This window comes from Agelaius tricolor, unplaced genomic scaffold (assembly GCF_023055355.1).
Source record: "Agelaius tricolor isolate 1412-34295 unplaced genomic scaffold, bAgeTri1.0.p SCAF_4, whole genome shotgun sequence".
Lineage (NCBI taxonomy): Eukaryota > Metazoa > Chordata > Aves > Passeriformes > Icteridae > Agelaius > Agelaius tricolor.
This window is the reverse complement of record NW_027269264.1, coordinates 21,628,252-21,648,128: the sequence shown is the minus strand read 5'-3', so window position 1 is coordinate 21,648,128 and position 19,877 is coordinate 21,628,252. Positions and strand designations below refer to the sequence as shown.

General features: G+C 38.8%; 1 protein-coding gene across 1 annotated transcript in view; it reads right to left on the bottom strand.

Annotated features, from left to right (window-relative positions):
* Window positions 1–2,876: 2,876 nt before the first annotated feature.
* SLC28A3 (solute carrier family 28 member 3) overlaps window positions 2,877–19,877 on the bottom strand; it is a 37,707-nt gene continuing 20,706 nt past the window's right edge. Inside the window, exons 8-18 of the mRNA XM_071425943.1 lie at window positions 19,565–19,642; window positions 15,041–15,121; window positions 14,010–14,090; window positions 12,888–13,013; window positions 12,445–12,575; window positions 11,511–11,679; window positions 10,094–10,291; window positions 7,415–7,496; window positions 6,493–6,591; window positions 4,569–4,692; window positions 2,877–3,058 (exon numbers count right to left, since the gene is read on the bottom strand). Of these exons, the coding sequence (XP_071282044.1) occupies window positions 2,956–3,058; window positions 4,569–4,692; window positions 6,493–6,591; window positions 7,415–7,496; window positions 10,094–10,291; window positions 11,511–11,679; window positions 12,445–12,575; window positions 12,888–13,013; window positions 14,010–14,090; window positions 15,041–15,121; window positions 19,565–19,642 (1,272 nt within the window). The 3' untranslated portion in view covers window positions 2,877–2,955. The remainder of the gene's footprint in view (window positions 3,059–4,568; window positions 4,693–6,492; window positions 6,592–7,414; window positions 7,497–10,093; window positions 10,292–11,510; window positions 11,680–12,444; window positions 12,576–12,887; window positions 13,014–14,009; window positions 14,091–15,040; window positions 15,122–19,564; window positions 19,643–19,877) is intronic.

Genomic DNA, 19,877 nt, shown 5'->3' with positions numbered 1-19,877 from the left:
AGGTTTGCTGGCAGGACTTATGATCCTGTTGGGGACTAACAGTAAAACAGCCTGTTCCTGAAGGGCTGAACCCCATGGAAGGGCCACATGCTGGAGCAGTCAATGAAAAACTGCAGCCCATGGAAGGACTCAAAGGACTCACATTGGAGAAGTTTGTCTGGAGGACTGTCTGCTATAGTAGAGATGCCACAGTGGAACAGGGGAGGACTGTGAAGATTCCTCTTCCTGAGGAAGAAGAAGGGGTAGAGACATGTGATGAACTCACCACAATCCCAATTCTTCATTGCTGTGGGCTGCTGGGTGGTGGGGATGGAGGCTGAGAAAATCACGAGTAAAACTGATCACAAGGCACAGAGGGAGGTCAGGGAGAGTGTTTTTTAAGATTTGGTTTTGTTTCTCTGTATCCTACTCTGAACTGATCAATAAATTAAATTAATCTTCCCCAAGAGGAGTCAGTTTTGCCTATGATGGTATTTGGTGAGTGATCTCTCCCTGTCCTTATCTCAAACCATAAACCTTTCATTGGATCTTCTCTCACCTGTACAGCAGAAGAGTAGAGCAACTTTAGTGGCACCTGGCATCCATCTCACCACAAGGTCAACCCATCACATGTGCTAGCAAGCATTTGATTAAATCAAATGTTTCTTTTGAGGTCTGTGATGCAGATTTGTTGCTGCTGGTATTGTCAGAAATGTGTTCCTGGGCACTGATAGTTCAGGGTCCAAGCTGCCAGGGTAACTCCAAGCTGGTGAAATGCACTATTCCACTTTTTTGTTGAGAGAAACACAATGAGTTCTACACTGGAGTCCTAGCACCATCACATGGGCAGAGAGAAAATAGTCACCAGAACACACGATGGTACTTGGTAGCAATCCCCTCCTGCTTTCACTGCTGTTTTTGCTACACTTAAGATGTAATGTCCCATATATATTGTCTTTAGATCAAGCCATCGTCAAACCAGGTGGGCAATCTCTTTGAGCAGGTGTAGAGAACTATCATATATATTCTGCAAAAATTGCCTTCCATCTAATCCATCCATAGAGGAGTCTTAAAAAGGAAAAGAAAAACACCACATCTCTTTTGTGGGAGGAAGGTTTCAGCTCTATGAAAAGCTTTTTTAGCAGTTTATACATGAATGTCTTTACTAGCCCAAGCAGCCCTTTTACCCAGTATACAATTGTGAAATGAAAAAAGCAACCATTTCAAAAGGCTGATATTAAATAGAGCATGGTAGGGAGTAGCAAAGAAGGAGAGTGCCTGTGATGATTTGTAAACAGAGCACATGGGGTGTGCTCTTTTTGACAGCAAGAACTAATGATTCTGATTAATTTTCCTTGAAATAATATGTTACTTGGCTTCAGACTCTAAACTTACTTGAAATCCAAACCCTGCTCTAACCAGCATGCTGGATAAAACTCATGGATGAAATCCATGCATTTTCTTTAGGATGGATTCACATTAAATATATGAGCATATTATCTGTCCTAATCAGCATTATCAACATCCTTTAAAACCACTGAAAATTAAGGATTACATACCTAGGTAGATGAGGCCAAAGAAAAACACCTAACAATATAAAACCAGAGATAAAAAATCACAAGTAGAAGCAATGCTGACATTTATAACTTTTCTGGGTACTAAGTTAATAAACTGAGCTTTACAGGAAACTAGCTCTTTCACAGCAAGTTCAAATAAATACCCCCTGGAAATAACTGTACTGGCAGCTGTCTAAGTTAATGAACTCGGATTTCCTGGAAAAGATTCTGCAGTAATTAATGGAAGCTCGAAAAATTAGTAATTGCTTTTCCTGACTAGACCATCTGCACAATTTTTATTTGCAGAATGTGTCAGAATTTTCCAATGTTCCTGTAATTTAGTTCTGACCTTTATTCCCAAGCCTTTAGCATTAACAATATCATAGGCTAGTAATCACTCCCTCTCCCTACCTCTGCACAGAGCTTACCAGTTTTCAAAAGTTCTGAAGCTTAAAATCATAACACACTTTCTTCTTCAAAGGGATTGTGTGGAGGTGTCCTACATTAAGCTCGCTTGACAGGGAATAGTCATGGTATGGACCTGATTTTTCCTGCATTTGACAGAGGTCAAATGTGTATAAAAGTTCCTTGTTGGTGACTCCATAATCAATTTTCACAATGGTTAAAAACATAGATTTAGAAGAATTAATATAGGAAGCTTGGAGGCTGGACATTTTCATTCATATGAGTTGACTGTAAAGAGTGACCAACTTCCTGCACTCTCCCGTGGGCAGAAGGAGGACTGTGGCAGAGTTGCTAGCTCCCAGTTTGGGTGCTTCAGTGGCCAAGCTGATGAGGTAGAACAGGTTTGCAGCTCAGTTCATGTGCAGCTATAGCTACCTAAGTATTGGTAGGATATATATATATATATGTGTATATATATATATGTGGATGTATATAATTATCTCTGCACAAAATGCAGATCTCTCTGCAGAAAAGTAATTTCTCTGCATTTTCTTTTGCAGAAAAGTCATTTCTCTTCATGCAGTAAAGACTTTGCCATCAAAAAGGGCAGAAATAGTATTAGAAATTGATGGTAACTCTGAATATTATTTCTAGTTCATAGCTATCTGTAAATGGCAGCCAAATCTTCTGAATCTGATTTTCTTCATGCCTATAGCAATTTAATCTGGCAAATCTGGTAGAAATAAAAGCAGGAGAATCAGGCTTAAAAATGTTCTTCTATTCTGTTTTGTAGTGGGAGAAGAGTTCTGCAGCAAGAGATGTCTTCCATTTATGCCAGTTGAATTGTTAAATAATTCCAACCAAGTAGAGGAATTGGGCTGGTAAGAGATGAAAAATAAAGATTGCATGGGGAAAATTCACACTCATTGTAATAAAGCAATTTTTTTATTTCCTTTCTTCCAAGGAACACAGTTCTTATTTATGATCAATCCTGTCAAAAAGATTAAAACTTAACCTAAGTGCAATGAAAAGCAGGTTGACCCAGTATTTGGCAACACACTTTCCAGGAATTCAGACTGTAGTTTCCTCTCGGAAAGATCTCCTCCGAATGATTTGTGCTGGGGGAGAAATAAAGCAGAAATCAGATAAAACTCCTTTTCACAGAATCACAGAATTTTGTCATGGGACTCTCTCTCTGCAGTATATGTATACACACACACACACACACACACATGACAACACACGCTTTCTCCAAAGTAACTTTAGATGTGTTAAAATTTTCATGAGAAACAAACTAGAGAGAAGACTTTCCCAACTCCAGCCAAGTGCCACATCCAGATGTTCTCCCTTTTTATCAGGATAACTTTTGGTTTTTTGTAGCAAGTCCTCATGCCTCTGGTACATACACCTAAATAACTGAAATGATTGAGTCCTTCATTTCCCTATTCAATATTTTTACATTTTCAAAGCATCTGCTTAACATTGATTCTGCTAAAAATAGAGCAGGTTCTTGTCTTTGTAGCAGCATGGTAGACCTGAAATTAGTATTATGAGGAAAAGTTGTAGTAATGAAGAAATAACAATGATTGAATGTACCCAGAGATGGTATCTGCTGTGTAAGTTCTTCTATTTTCAATAGCAAGAAAAAAGGATGAATTAAGAGCATTTATTTCTAAAGTAATTAGTTTTGAAAATAGAAAAAAGGGAAAAAATAAAAAGCAAGCATACTAGGACAAATTTGAAAGGTTCTTGCCATAACCTAAATACATAGACCTTTGGTTCTTTGTGAGATAGTGTTAGGTATATCTGAATATATTCCTTTTTTAATATCAGTATTTCTTTCTTCTCTGCCTTGGACAGAGAGTTGTGAAATACAATTTATCTTGAAATGTTTTTCTACTTTAAAAGCATGTAAAGTTTTTAACATAAACAAACCTGATTATTATTATCTTTAGTCACATTACAGACAGAAGAGGGAAGGGAGGGAAAGGCTCCTGACTTTTTTTCAGCTATTGCTAACCTCAAATACTAGGTTAACTTTATATTAGTTCAAATATTTGATTTATTTTCTTGTTAGTGTTTAGGATAAACCAAGAATCATCGAGGGCCAACTCCTGGCCCTGCACAGAGCATAATCTCCAAGAGTCTGAGAGCATTATCCAAATGCTTCTTCATTGTCCAAATGAACTCCATCAGGCTGGTGATGTGACCATTTCACTGGGGATCCTGTTCTGTGCCCAAACACACTGTGGGGGAAGAACTTCTTTCTAATACTCAACCTAACCCTCCCCTGACACAGCTTCAGGCCATTCCCTCAGGTCCTATAACTGGTCACCAAAGAGGAGAGATCAGTGCTTGACCCTCCTCTCATTTCAGGAGGTTTCAACAAAGATATTTTGAATTGTCTGTTGGTTCTGTAGGTGTTTGTCATGCAATGGAAAAATGCCCCAAGAAGAGGAAGACAATTCAAAAGCACTAAAATAGCCATTCCTCTAAAAGACACTAGTTCACTGAAAGCAGATGCCTAAGAAAAAAAGCCAAATACAAAAAATAAAAATAACATTCGGTTTTCAGAGAAGATATGAGCTCCCTAAATTTTACTCCCAGAGGATAAAGGGTTCTCAATACCTGGTAAAGAGTTGCTGGCAGCATTCAACTAGCTCTGTGCTGTTGGCAGGGAAATCTGTGAAGTTGGAAGTGTTTCCTAATAAGATGTGGCAAGAAACTTCCAGACTAGGGACAGTCAGCATTCCTGTGAAGTAAGTTACAATTTTCTTAATGAATAATGAAGAGGAAGATAAGATTTGAGAATGTGAGTCATGAAGCCATGATCAAACAAACCATTCTGTCTGACGCAAAATCACCATTTGAGGTGGTTATGTAAAGGTACAAGATCAAAACCTTTGAACTGTGGGACTTCTAAAATGAATCATTTTTAAAAACTGAATTAAGTAGCAACCACAACAATTTATCTACTTTTTATATGTAGGAATTATAGTACAGCAACATGTTACACTTGGATAAATTTTGGTTTTCTGTCTCCTTTAATGATATTAATATTGTGTAGTAATGCCTTTCTCATTGCTGGGTCAGTGTGTTTTCATTAACTAAGATGAAGCTATGCTGCATTTATAGAAGTGCAAGTAAATACAGAACCTCTTATTTTGTTTTAAATTGAGTTTGCTTTGCTACATATTCTTTAAAATTTCCTACAAATACTAATGTCATCAGTCACTGGAGTAATGGAAACACAAAAGTATATGTAGTGTTGTAGAATTTGGACATGTTTTTAATATGTTTTTATCTTAACTGGGGTAATAGAAATTCCTTGGCTTTTCTACTTTCTCCTGAGTGTAAGGAAAGCATTTACCATGGCAGGAGTGGGTGGAATGCAATTTTCTTTCCAAAGCAGATTCTATTATTTTGGAGAGATTTTCTCAGTGGCTGTTCACAATATTATTTTTAAGATCATTATTGTGAAATGATACATTCTAGTAGAGCTTCCTGCTTCCTCAGTTATGCAGAGTAGTGTCATGTATTAAAATATTATGGACAGCTATGAGACTAATGTTATTTCAAGTTTGCTTGTTCTGTAGCCTTCAGAAAATAGTGTGGGCTCATCTTTAAAATGTGTGTGTTTCTGTTGCTACCATGAACACCAAGGCATGGAGTTATGGTTGAAATGGACATGGTTTTAGCTACATAAAATACCAAGGTCTTTCTTCACTGTTGAAATATGAGTCCTTTAACCTTCATCATTCCATGTCATACCAATTTTGTATATCACATGCTCAGGAAAGAGATCTGGAAAAGGGATTGTGAAATACTGAGGATAAATTTATAATCTACTGAAACATATCAATGTTTTCAAATCTTTTCAATAATTACTTTGTTTTTTTAAATTTACTCCCTTAAATGTCTGTTCCATTGTGACTTCTCACTAAATTAAAGCTGAAGTTTTGAAAATAAGGATCAGCTGGGGACTCCCATTTTAGGACTGTTTCACAAGCCTAAGTGCTCTGTGGAAGTATTATCCCCTCAAAATATTGACTTAACCTTATGACAAAGAGTTGTTCTCCCTTGCTTACTCTTTTACACTCTTTCATTCCATTTTCCTGGTTCTTTTCCAAATTTAGTTCAAAATTTTCCAAAATTAGTTTTCTATTCCTGTATCTAGTGGTGTGGAGGAGGGATTGCAATTCATCTATAAATTGCTTTGTTTATGAGTCACATGTTCAGCACAAACAAATTAACAAAAAAACCCAAAACAAAACAAAAAAAAACCAACCCAAAAAAACCCCAAAACCACCCCCATTAAAACACCATACCCCTCTCCTAAAAACACAGACAAAATGGAAGAACTGAAATATTTAAATCTTTTCAAATTCTAGTTTTCAAGAAACTTTTGTCTCATATCAACTTTTAATCCTGCCAAGCACAAAAACACTTGTGTTTGAGTGACTGAGGCAGCCTAGGAGGATATAGTATGGTGCTGGTGCAGTGCCCCGTGGTGGCCACTGGCCGTAGGGGACACCAAACCTGAGCACTGTACCTGCCACACAGGCCGTCATGAAACAGGCCACCGTTCCCGCAATCATCGCTCTGAAAGCACCGTCGGCTATTTCCTTCTTTTTTGAGGGAGCAATGCTTGCTAGAAGAAATACAAAGTGTAAGTCAAACAGAAATACATATAAGGAAGGTGAATCTACCAGCTTTTGCCCCTGCAGGAGTAATTTCCCACCCTGCAGTTTAAACCAAGGGAAACATGGAGGAAAAATGGGACATTTTTAGTGGGTCATTTGAAGGCCAAGTGCCAGCATTGGCTCTTTCTGTTAAGAGGATTGCTTATATTTAAAATGGTAACTTTTGTTTTCTTTGGCAGTTTGCATGTCTGTGCTGGATGATTGTGCCCTTCAGAAGAGTCTGGCCCCATGGCTGGGTTTTGCTCCTCTACGCTGCCCCACTGCTGATCCCACTGTGGCTTCAGGGCAAAGATGACTGCCAGCAATTCTGGCTGCCTAGTGAGGAACTCAGATGTTTTTTCAATTTTTCTTTTTCCACTGAGATCTGAAAATCTGTTTTAAAAATTCTTTCCCTGTAAGCTTACTGCATATATGTGATATTTTTACAGAAAATAACCAAATTCATCTGTCAAACCAGCATGCTATGGAGTTGATCTGCTCCCCCTGAATCTCATGGGCAGTAGTAGCTCAGGTTCATGTTTGAGGTCTAAAGAGGGAAGGCTATCAGAAGGGCTTGGTTCCTTCCCCTTGTCTTCAGCACCTCTCCCAGTACTTCCCACCAAAGCCTGTACCCCCTCTCTGGGTGCCCTTACATTCACAATTGAGTGCTAGGCTTTGGCAGAGCAGCTGCTCAGCCCCTAATGCTGCCAAGCTTCACCCCCAGCCTGTTCCTTTTGGTGCTTTCTTTGGGATTTGCTCAACAAAGAAATTGTCTGTGAGAGTGGTTCTTACTCAGGCCTCCTATTACCAGTCCCAAGGAGCCGAAGTTGGCAAATCCACAGAGAGCATAGGTGGCAATGACTTCAGAGCGAACCTGAAATACAAAGACACACCCTCTGAGTGGTTTGAAACAGTTAATTGTGATTTAAGGGTCCAAAAACATGGCAGGCACTGTGGCTCTGAGTACAAAAATAACTGTTTTGCTTTGTTGCTGCCCAAGGTGTGGCTTTCAGAAAGGTAGACTTGTTCCCTTGTTGAATGTCACAGGCTTTTATACCCACTGCCCATGTGAGGACTGACAAACTATGCAATGATTTTATCTTTCACATTTATTGTTGTGCCTTTTTGAAGTGAGTAGTAGTAATTAAAGACAAAAATAATCTTATCTCACTAGTGGCAATTTAACTGCTGTTTTCTGAAAGTATGAGTCAGAGAGCTATAACTCAACTTGTTTTTCACAGCTGGATACCTCTATAAAACTCTTTTGAAACCTCAAGTTTTGGTATGCATCCCTGAATTCTTTGACCCTGAAGAAGCAGAGAGCTCTATACAAAGCTACTTTGTACATTCTCCACCCTGTGCAAAGAAGACAAATTGGTCTCCTAGGAAGTGTGTGTTGACAGGCAGAGATGGACATTATGATTTTGGAATCCCCATTAACAGCTTATTTCTGCCACCTTTCTCCCCTTGGTAACACCAACTAAGCCTGGACCTCAGAGTAGATACAAGGTTGGCCTTTGCCTCCAGGGAGGGACCCTTCACAGGACACAAAATGGTCCTTTAGGTGAAATCAGAAGGCTTGCAAGGTTCGGCTACAAACCTTCCAAGCCTTCAGATAAATGTAGTTCAAACATTTTGAGAAAGGAGGCAACATATCTCAGCAAATGTATTTTTGTTCCCCTGGCAGCACCGAATTCCTGTTTACTGTGGTTTAGGTTAAAGCTGAAAATGAGTGAGTGTTCTAGCAGGTTTCCTGTTTATTAGAAGTTCTTCTGGTTTAATTCCTCTTTTATGAACATCAATTTGTAGATACTTTCAATCAATCTGTACAAATGCAGGAAACTGTTTTTCAAGTACCCACTCTACCAGCTTTTCCTAGAAAAAGCTCTGTGTACCCTGCTTTCATTTGCACTCTCCTAGCTCTGAAAACAGGAAGCCATGTAATTAATGACTCAGGTGAAGACACTTGTTTGCTCAGTCTGAGAGAATATCTGTGTGCAGATGAATTAGAGAGCTCTGAAACTGAAGAGAAATTAAAAACAGAAGCCAAGCACACCCTCACCTGAACTGTTGTGCTGTAATTATAATGGTTTTCAGCCAATTTTTACCAGCATTATGAATTAAAATTGTTTATGTTTCTCAGAGCTTTTCACTGTGGAAGTTCATACGGCTCCTTATAGGTATTAGAAGTGAATGCGAAAGTCCTATATGACATCTTATGCAGGAAAAAAAAAGTTAAATAGAGTTCCTAAGATCTGTGTTTTAAGGCTGCATTCCATACTAAAATAAACCCTTATTCACTCATGCAGGAATTCAGCGTCATATTCATTTAGTAGAAGGAAGCATAGTTATAGCAGGGCACATCAAAGATCATTCTAGCCCAGAGTTCTATTGCCAGGAATTTCAGGAACACTGGTAATGGGTGCTCAGACCATTTATTCAAATGTGAATATTTGATCAGACTGCCTGGCTTTCTACATACATGTGTGAAATATGTTCTGGTAATTTGGAATGCAAATGATCAGGAATTTGTTTTTGGTTTTTAATATAAGATGTATCAACAGCATCCCATCTGATTCAAAGAATCATGGAAGTGCTGTACAAAATACTTTCTAATCTAAAGGTTTCTCTACAGTGACAATCTCTCTTGATTTAAAAAAGAAGGGTCAATGGATGTGTAAAGTTGGATTTCATGGTTTTCGTTGCCTGTGCTCAGGAGGAATTCAGCATGGGTTGTGTGTGTGAATGCCAGATAGTAGAGCAGTCATGTCCACAAAGGTCAGCTTTGATGACTGAATGACCTTTGGCCCCATTCACACACGCAAGATGCCCTTAGCATTGCCTTTCTCAGGGTGCTGTAGTAGGAGCTACATGTCTGTTGGGAAAATTGTGAATGAAAGGTGGGACAAGGTTGGAAAGCTTGATTGAGACAGACTGGTTGGACTCAGTGTGGCAAGGGAGGTGTATGGCATGTACTACATGTCTTTTATTGCTGCCCTCTGCAGAGGGAACAATAACCTACAGCAAAGGTGTGCCAGTAATGCCACCTGCTTGAGCTTACTGGATGCTTCTCTTCAAGTTTAATGCTTGGACAAACCTCTGAGGGCAGGAGGATCCTCAAGTTCTTCCTCAGGGTTTTCTTGGGACAGTAGCTCATAGAGAAGTATTGAGAATCAGGTAAGAAGAAACTTGCCTTGAAGACAGCCTCAGTCTTAAGAGTGGTGTCCTGTGGGACACTGCATGTTCCCTAAACCCACGCTCTTCTGTCTCTATGCTTGTTCAAGACAGCTAGGGCAATGAGAATCACAGCAACTGCACAGAGCAATGCTGCACTTTCATAACTGAACTTTGTTGCTCAAAGACATATCTTAGAGTAATATGCAATCATTTTATGCCCATATTAAAAAATAAGTCATTTCAACGTTGAAGTATTTGATCAAATAAATCTGTAGGACAGAAAATGTTACTTACTGTCATATACTGTTTCACACCATTAATGTACATGCTTCCACCCTTTTCTCGGTTTTGAATCAGTTTTGAAAGACGTTCATAAGCCAAAAATTCATTGAAGAAAGTTTTGTAACCTAGTAGTCCACCAACAATGAAACTGTCTTCCCAGTCTACTCCCATCATGAAAGAGAATGGCATGAAGACATAAGCACAAATGTTCTGTAGAAAGTATAAGAAAAAGCAGGTCAAAATAAATGTCAGAAAGCAATAGCAGACAGTAACTTTTCTAAACTTAAAATAAGGATGGTTTTATTTTAGCAGAGGAAAATTGGCCTTCAATTTTTGCTGCCATGAACTCTGGGAGAGTTTTTAATTGTCAGGCATGCTTGAGTACCTTTTAAAACATTAATCAAGACTCTAGATATAGCAAAATATTTATATGTCCCTAATTTTATATGTAAAATAAAACAAAGGTTTCTGTGCCATCTTTTCACTCAATAATGGCTTCAAATTGGACACAGTGTTTGACAAAAAGAAGGAAGATTGAACTAAAAGGAGAACTGAGAAATCTAATTCTTCTGCTAGATTAAATCAAATGTGTTAATGAACACGCCTAATTATCAAGTTATTGGACTCCAACTGGTGTAAACAAAAGAGTTGTCTCTGCATAAAAGCTGTGCATCTGACACAATTAAAGCTGTACCTATTTTTCCCTGGCATTATAAGATTTATGCAAATTGAAAAAGAAATCCCATATCACAGTATAGCTTGTTTCTATATGAGAGAAAATAGCTCCAACTGTGAAAGGTTTTGGTCAGATTGTGCTCAGAGAATGTAATGGAGGTCTTAAAGCAGTTACTATTTCTGGCTGGTTTCTCTGCTCACAGAAGGTTATGCATTAGTGTCTCTCACAAGGGAAGATTGACTGCATGCATCATGTCTGTGTGTCTCAATTCCTCGTGGACTACCTACCTGTCCACATCTTACACACAAATCTTACATACAGCAGTTATGAAAATACCAGCCCCTGCACGAGTATGCCTAAGGCATGAGTACTTGTGACTCTCCTCAGGTGTGGGTGTCTGGCATGCAGTGAGAGACCTCTGAAAGCTTAGCAGGGTAATAACAGATGTGCTGCACTGCCAAGTCAGAGGAGGCAGGTGCTAGCCTGCTCTGTATGAACATAGCCTGGGAGTTAGCAAGAACACCACAGAGGGAAACAATAGGCAGACTAGTAAACACAGAAATACTTGAATGGCAAAAATTTTACTTTAACTGTTAAGAAATTGTTCAGAACAAATAAAATATGGGTTTACATCATGTTAAAATACAAAATGAGAACAAGAAACAACAACAAACAAACCACACAAGCACCTAAATTTGAGAAACCCAAATTATGCATGTATGTCAGCTGCATGAATAACTTGGGAGATCATACCTCAAAGGTCAGCTGTGGATAGTCAAACAAATTGCCCACCCAAGAAAGGGCTGAGTCAAGGAAGCTCAGCAGGGCAAGGAAGGAGATCACATTCACAGCGATGTTTGCTACCAGCCCGATGGAGGTAGAGGCACCCTGGCTGGCTGCTTCTAGCAGATTCTTTGATTCACTTTGCCAAGGAAGAGAAAACCAGAGTGTGAACATCTTTAAATTCAACAACAAATAAGAGAACTAAAACGTACATGCACTTGATTAGAATTCTAGTACTAAAGCCGTCTGTACACTCATAGAGAAAATAATGAAGAGGAATGATGAGGTGAAGTAGGCTTTTCCTGTCAATCCTCATGGCAGACACTTGAAGCATATGCTTGTGGTGCCCTGAGGATGAATTCTGGTACATTCAGGGTTGAGCAAGATCTCAAACCTGTAGCACTGCTTGTATTATGCAATGGTCACTGCTCTTCTCCCACACAGCCCTTGCAGAAATGCTTGGGGTCATTCAGAAGCAGATCCTTAGAAGCCTTTTTGCTTTGCCTGTCATTGCCAAGAGAAGTGTCCCAGCAGATGGGCAACATATTTGCTGCTGTTGTGAAATTATTGCTTTGTCTTTGCTTTTTACATGTTTGCATTTGCAGATTCATTACAGAAAAAAGACAATAACATTACAAAAGGGAAAGCCTCCTGGCAGGTCACCTCAGCTAGGCATTTCCCTCTTTCTTTGGAGTTTACAGTTTGGCCCAGGTCCTTGGCATATGTTAAGATTGTAATGGGGCACACTCACCTGAATTCATAAATCAACCATTTGCAGTATTTAGTCTTTAATTAATTTATTGCTTGCACATCTACCATATAATGCTCCTAAAATTATATGTGAACAGTTATTATCCAGACCTCATTTTTGCAGTGGTATTAACTAGTACCTAGATCAGCTTACCTTTTTGCCATTTGTATGCCACTCCTCAGAGTTACCAGAGGTTTTTCAGTTTCAGGCCAGAATAATTTGGAGACAGCTAATGATGCTGGCGCTGACATAACAGAAGCAGTCAGTAGGTGGGAGGAGGAAACCTAGAATTCCAGGTGAAAGAAAGTACTCCATGATAACATATTACGCACAAACACGTAGGAATGCAATTAATTTTTTTAGTTGTTTGTATGATTTTTCTACAGGGTGTCATTAAAAGTTCATATTGCTCATAAGGAAATGAAGAGAATGAGCTGTCAGAAAACCAAGGATTTTTGTAGGTAAGACCTTCAGAGACAAAAAAACCCGAACAGTGGGAATGATTGAGGGATACTTTCAAAGCATTACAGCTGGGTGAAATACTTAAAAAATTTCAGATAAACCATTTATTTTCTAGTTCTTTTCCCATGTCTTACCCCAAAAGAAATATATGCTCCTAAGACACTTCCAGCAATAGTTGAGAATCCTGCTGTCATGACTGCATGGAGTTCAGATTTGGTGATATATGGTAAGTAGGGCCGTACCAGGAGAGGAGACTCTGTCTGGAAGTGAAAAACAAGCACCAAATTAAGAAATCCTTAATAAAAGCCCAAAGATTTCTTCTATTAAGGGCAGAAAAATGAGTGTCTGAATCATACTTTCTTGGGTATCTTTGACTAGTTAATCCTAGTGCTAGCAAGTACTCCAATTTCAATAGATTGGGGCTTTTTTATCTCAAGTAAGAAAATGTCTGAAGATAATTCTGGCTGGTTCATTCTGCTGTCTCCCTAAAAAGCACAATGAAACTGCCAAGAAATTCTGTTCCAATTCTGAGCGACTTAGGGACAGCCACAGGTCTGAGCACAGATAAGGCTGTTAGTCAAGTGAAATACACCCCTCTGGCATGTGTGTGAGCACATCCTGGAGGCAGTGTCATGCAATGGTACCACTCTAAATCTTGAAGCAGTGTGATGTGGTGATGCACCACTGCTATATATCATGTTAATAGTGCATTTGGGCCTGGATGTTAATTGTTGATTTTCTACATTTTACTAAGCATGGGACAGACACTATTGTAAATGTGGGTTTAGTACATTTCCCATTAAAATGGTTTGTTAGATGCTGTCCACTCTTTTTGTGAATAAGGCCTTATACTGCTAGCCCTGGATCTTCGTTTTCCTCATTGTCTCTCTCTCCTGCCCTTGCCTGCTTTGTGTGCCATCTCTTCATACCACTTGCCTTTTCAACCAAAAAGGAACCCTGAAATTGTTATTTCTTCATAGCTTTGGAGTAGTCTCGCAGGGAGATCTATCATCTACATTTATGCTTGAACTTCTCTTGGGAAAACATATCGCTTCCCAAATCCTTTCCACTGTGCATCACTGCCAATACATGAACATACTGCAATTTTGGAAACTGATCATCAGACTTGATGTAGTGGAATCCTATCTTTGAAAGAGATTATTTTTTTAGTAAACAACTGTTCAATGAGCAGCATTATTTCCCTAAATTCTGTAATATTGTTACATGTTAGCATGTTTTTGTGTGCTCCAGCTCACCTGTCCCACAAATATGTTACCCGCAGCTACCAGAGACTCAACAGGAGTTGTTCCCATGAAGACATGCATTATCCAACCAACCTAAGTGATTTTGAAAAAAGAAACAAAAATTTGTTGTGCCTGTTCCATGCCTTTCTCGAGTTAACCATATCGATCTAAGAGTTCAGAGACATGCTACAATACTTCCTGAGTTAATGATTTCAGCTTAAAGGTACAGCACATTCATGTAATTGGTACCTGCTAAAATAAGACAAAGGAGAAGTAATTTGACAGAACTGAAAGTACTCCAGGCTCCTTCTGGGCATAAAAATGTTAAGCTAATTAAAACAAAGCAGATATTTTGATGTGTTCTTATTATTTATATTCGTGTCCAAAAATACTTGGATCATATGAAGGGAAAAAATGTTAGATTAAGGCTTAGATTAAGGCTGAAAATGCCTCATTGCAATTTTAGCACACTAATGTCAGCCAGGCAATGTTCATGATGTCTTCATAACAATCCTGTGAATATAAAGGGCAAAGAACTTTTAATTTAAGAGTATCTTCAAATTAGGTTTAACTACCACCATAGAGGAACATCTTTTCCCTCATATGATAGGTTTATTGGACAGAGACGACAGAAAGTGGACTTGATCTTATATTAGTAGACAGTAGCAGAAGACATAGATGCTGACAGAAATGAACACTTAGAAAGTGAGGTGAAGAACCTGCTTTGATTTTATCTGGGTATCTGTGATAGGAAGGTATATGTGACTGCTACTGAAATACTTAGCAGAAATCCATTCTCTGTGATTTAACCTCCATGCTGCACTTCAAGGGCTGGGAGAAGGGCAGGCAGAAAGGAAGATTTAAGCAAATATGGCAAATCTAACAATTAATGTGACATAATCAATGAAACCAGACTGAGAGATGCCAATCAAGATTTTGCAATGGTAACATTTGGAAATATTTCCAGGCTATGGCTTCTCTGCATGTGTTCAAAGTATTTCCCACACTAGCCAAATGAGCATCTAATTGGCAAAAGTGCATACCTTTCCAACAAGCCACTGCATGAATCCAACGTGGTAAAGCATAGACATAACCGTACTGAAGAAAACCACAATTGGCAATACCTGATTTGAAGACAGAAGATCATTAAAACTTCTACAGTGGTTTCCCTCCTGACCTTCCTGTTTGTGCTGTAATTAAATAAACTTCATTTATCTGCATAGCTTTCTAACACAACTGTGATTGTTTAGAAACTGTTTAGCTTAGCATAATATACCTGAGTTTATAGCCATGTTTAAGTCAATTTAAACATTTACATCCTTTAGAAAGAATCTATTTAAAGGTATATACTTACTAAATACAAAAAGTGAATATAAGTCTCTCACAGTGGATACTGAAAAATACTTTCTTTCCACATAATTTAAAAGAATTGCATGAATGCCTAACCCACTCTCTGATGGGCTATTAAAAACCACTCTGATTTGGTTTCACCCTGAATAAAACCAATATAACCTGATTCTCAGGTATGTTAAATACACAGGACATGACCACTTCAATCCTAGTATACAAGAGAAAGAAAAATCCACCCCCAAAAGGTCCAAAAATAGTCAGACAGATTAGTTACAGCTAAAACAGTACCACTGTCCTGTGAAAAGGGGAGGCTGCCTAGACCCTTAGTGTGGAGAGACTTATTTGCCCCATAGCATTTAATTTCTGTCAGTGTCCCAGGAAAGCCAAGACCCTTGTAGCTGACCAGTCTTTCATCATCCCATTAGGGAGACCCTTAACAAAGCAGTCCTGCTGGATTGGAGAGTGGTTTGTCTTAGAGAAACACACCACCAGCATAAGGGAGTCCTCTCAGCAGGTCTTGCCCTTTACTAGAGTGTATATCCACTACCAACTGCCAGCACCCATAAAGGATTCACACTAATAATTTCAGGAATAACACTCTTATTAATATAAGATTGTGACATGTTAAGGTTAGAAGATTTTTGCTGATTGTAACTGACTGCAAAAATATACTTGAAGGAATACACAGACAGGCCCTAATCCCAAGTAAAATGTTCAGGGCACATAGAGCCTGGTTCTTATAAGTTTACAGGTGTCCCTATGGGGAAGAAGACAGGTTCAGCCCATTGACTGATCCCAGCAGTTAAGATAGAGTTTTCCTTAACTTTCCCCTGTTCTCAACTTACTTATATATTATTTCTTTATGTTTATGTTGAGTTTGAGTGACTCTAGTCATACATACCTTTGTAACTGATTAGCATAAAATTCTCTCCCTTTGCTTTTAAAGATACAGTCAAAAAGAATGTAGAGTACATTCCTGTGAGGGTGTTCATACATCAGGAGCAGGTAACTTTGACATGGAGATGTACATTAATATTATTATTAGGCTTTAATGAAGAAAGTTTGTCCAAGGAGGGGGATTTTGCCACGGTTGCTGGCTCAGCAGTGGGACATCTTCCCCTCTTTCCCTGGTATGCTGTTTATAAGCTGGTATGTGGTTTATCAGCTACAAAGTACAACCAACTTCCCTTCCCTGCAAGGATTTCCACAGAGTCTGGCCGTGGTGCCTCCACTCCACTCCACCCCCCTCAACAGGTGATGGGGAATCATTCTGGAAGGGTTTCAAGTAATGCATCAACCATATTCCATCCAGAAAGCAGCAATTGTGATTTGCCCTGTAATATAACTCCTGTTCAAATGCGAATATAACCCCTCAGTTTCCTCTAAGTGTATCCCCAGTTACCAGTGCACAGGGCCCGCAGTCATTTTCCCACAACCACGAACACTAGGAAGCTTTCACGTGTGTTCACTAATGACATAATGCATTATAAATAAAATCAAGTAACAGAATGAAAAACAACAAACCACTTTGTTAGTTCAGATCTTTTCAATACATAGACTATGTCTTTCTAGAGGAGAGTTGGTACTATAAACAATTTTGATAAACATTTAGAAACTCAATTTCAATGATCAGAACCTTTCACTGAAAGGACAGAGTGCAATTAACCAATATTGTTGTGCTGTTCAACAAGTTAATATAATGCTGCTTTCTCTGGCTTGGTTCCTTGAACCTTTTTCAATTCTGCAGGGACAATTTGCCATGCAGTAACAGCAGACAGTTTAGTTTAGTAAAATTAGTATCTTTCTCCCCTGCCTTTTCTTTTGTTATTACCATACGGAGGAGGAAGTTAAAACTGTTGGCTGCTCTTAACTCCCCTCCTATTTGTGGCTTGATGTTTAACTTTTTCCCTATTTTCCCTTAAAGAGGTCGTTATTGATGTTTAAGAAACATCCTGCTTTTTCATACACTCCTAAATTTTGACCTTGAAAGCAAAGCTTTTCTCAGGAAAGCATAGGTCTCCTGGTGTAAAAAAGAAGCTAGAGATTTAACAGAAGCCTAATTTCTTTCTTGCTCAAAGCAAACTTTGTCTTTTGTAGTCAACAGGATAGAGGACTTAACACTAAAAGGTCTTTTCCATTTAGTTAAGTGCTTGGAAGTACTTATTTATGTGGGCAAGTGGGTATTTTTTCAGAACTCTGAAACTCTGCATCTGCCTGCACAAATACATATTTAAAATAAAATTGGTTTATGCATGCAAATATGTGCATTTTTGACTAACTAGTGCTTCCAGAACTGTGTGCTCAAAGACACTATGGGACTGATAGAACTGGTCAGAACATATACAAGTGTGCATATGCACAACTGGGATGTGTCCACTCCCGTCATGTGTCCACTTCACCTGGCAGAAAACTGATGTGTGCCTGCGTATTGCTGAGGATGCAGAATGGATACAACTGGACTCTGACAGACATATCCTGTCCCTCGTCTAATCTCTGAGGAGCTAAGCATTGTCTTATGGATGGTGCTTTGAAATATCTTGGGGCAAGATTCAAAGAGCTCATCACTACATGCAAACCCCATAAAATCTCTGACAGACACAAAAAAGCACTTTGGACCAACTAAATGTCTAAATAAATAGCAAGTGTTTCAAGAGAGAACAGGCTGCTGTCACTCACTGTTGTTGAAAGAGGGAACTTCCTGTCTAGAGAAGAAGGAGATGGAGCATGTTTTGATATTGCTGTACACTTGTCTGCCATTCCATTTACCATATTTGTATTCCATTTACTATATAGATCTTATATACATGCAGCTCTGAAAACCAACTGGTTTTCTTGTTTTTCAATATGAGAATAATCTACTTGTACCTGTTATAGAAACAAGGTCTAGAAATTCCATGGTTTTGCTGGCTTGAACCATAGGATAAGACTGATATATGTTTGCCTATACAGAAGAAAACTTTTGGCCGTCAAGTCCCTAGTTACGGCTTTAGTAAGCAAAGTATTTTGCATTATCAATGAGTACTCAGAACCACCTTGAAAGAATCATATTCATAAAGCATTGCCAAAAACCACGAGAAAAATTACGGGGGAAGGGGGAGAGGCAGGAATTAAATAATTTCATCCCTAAAACATGTAGTAGAGAAACAAATATTTGAGCACTCAAATAAGTAAAATAAATACCTCCCAAAGTAAAGGTAGCAGGAGCCTGGAAAGTGAAACAAAAGGTAGAAAAGATCTGCTCTTAAAATATAATTCATATTTATTGATAAAATGCCTAATTTTTTTCCGCTTCTAAAATGTTCTGACTGTTCTTAGTAGCAGGCTATTTTACAGATGACACCTTCTCTCTCAAGTAATGAAAGAGCAATGTTTGCAGAACATCTAGTTTGGAATATCACCTCAAGAAAAAAGTAAGAAAAGGCATGTAAGCCCATGGTCAGATATCTGAAATATCAAAAGAATGATCTCCAAGTAAGTCCTAATACATTTCTCATACTTGTTTGATGTTTCTTTATTTGTTATTTGGGTTGGTTTGGGGTTCCTTTTGCTTTGTATGTTCTTGATCCCAGCCTAAGTAGGCATAGTGGCATGAACTTCTCAGAGCAAAACCAGGAAGGATGCTAGTGCAGATTAGAGAGCACAGAGCAGATAAACTGTATTCCAGCTATTTCCCAAAAAGGTTTCTTAAGAGAGAGATGGGAAATCCCTCTGTGATCTTAGTAATATCATGTAATTCTTCCTGCTTATGCAGCTTCTAGCTCTTCCCCCAGGCACAAATAAATACACATCTAGCCTCTCCACTTCTTCAGGGGAAAGTCTGTGGTCTGTACAGCACTTAAGGGTACAACAGCCTGGCATGGCAGAGCACTTTTAGTCATGGAGAGGTGGAGAAAATAGGCAGGAGGTAGTATTTCTGTCAGTGGCCAGGTACAAGCCTTTTAAACTATTCCTTGTAGAAAAATATTCTCAAGTTCTGTATACATGCAATATGTGTTGTTATAATTAGACTAAATAAGTGCAATCTAACTCAGTGTTTGGCAGCGAATGAAAGTGTTCCCAAATTTTCTATTCAGAATATCACATAATAAGGAACAGTTTACCTGTTGATTTCTCTGTTGACTACATAGGTATCACAAGCCACACGATTTGTTTCCCAGCTATACTGTTCCTCTTACCATTGTTTATCTGCCACATAGAGTGTATAGCAACCATCTTACCTTAAAAGCAAAGAAATGATCCGTGTATTTGTCACCAAACACAAACTTGGCACCTGCATCAGAGTACTCCAGAAAAGTCTGGGGACAGAAAGCAAAGTAAATTAGCCATAAGCTCTGGGTACCTGCCAAAACCATGCAAAATACTGTAGCTGTCTTGCAGAAATATGGTGAGGTCCAAGAAGCTTGAGCTCTGATTTGTAGGTGTCCAAGCCTTGCTGACTGTATTTGGCTGAACTGAGGGTATCTGCTCTGCCCTGTTGAGTACCCAACACAATAGAGGCCATAAGCTACACTGAAAAAAATTTCACTTTTT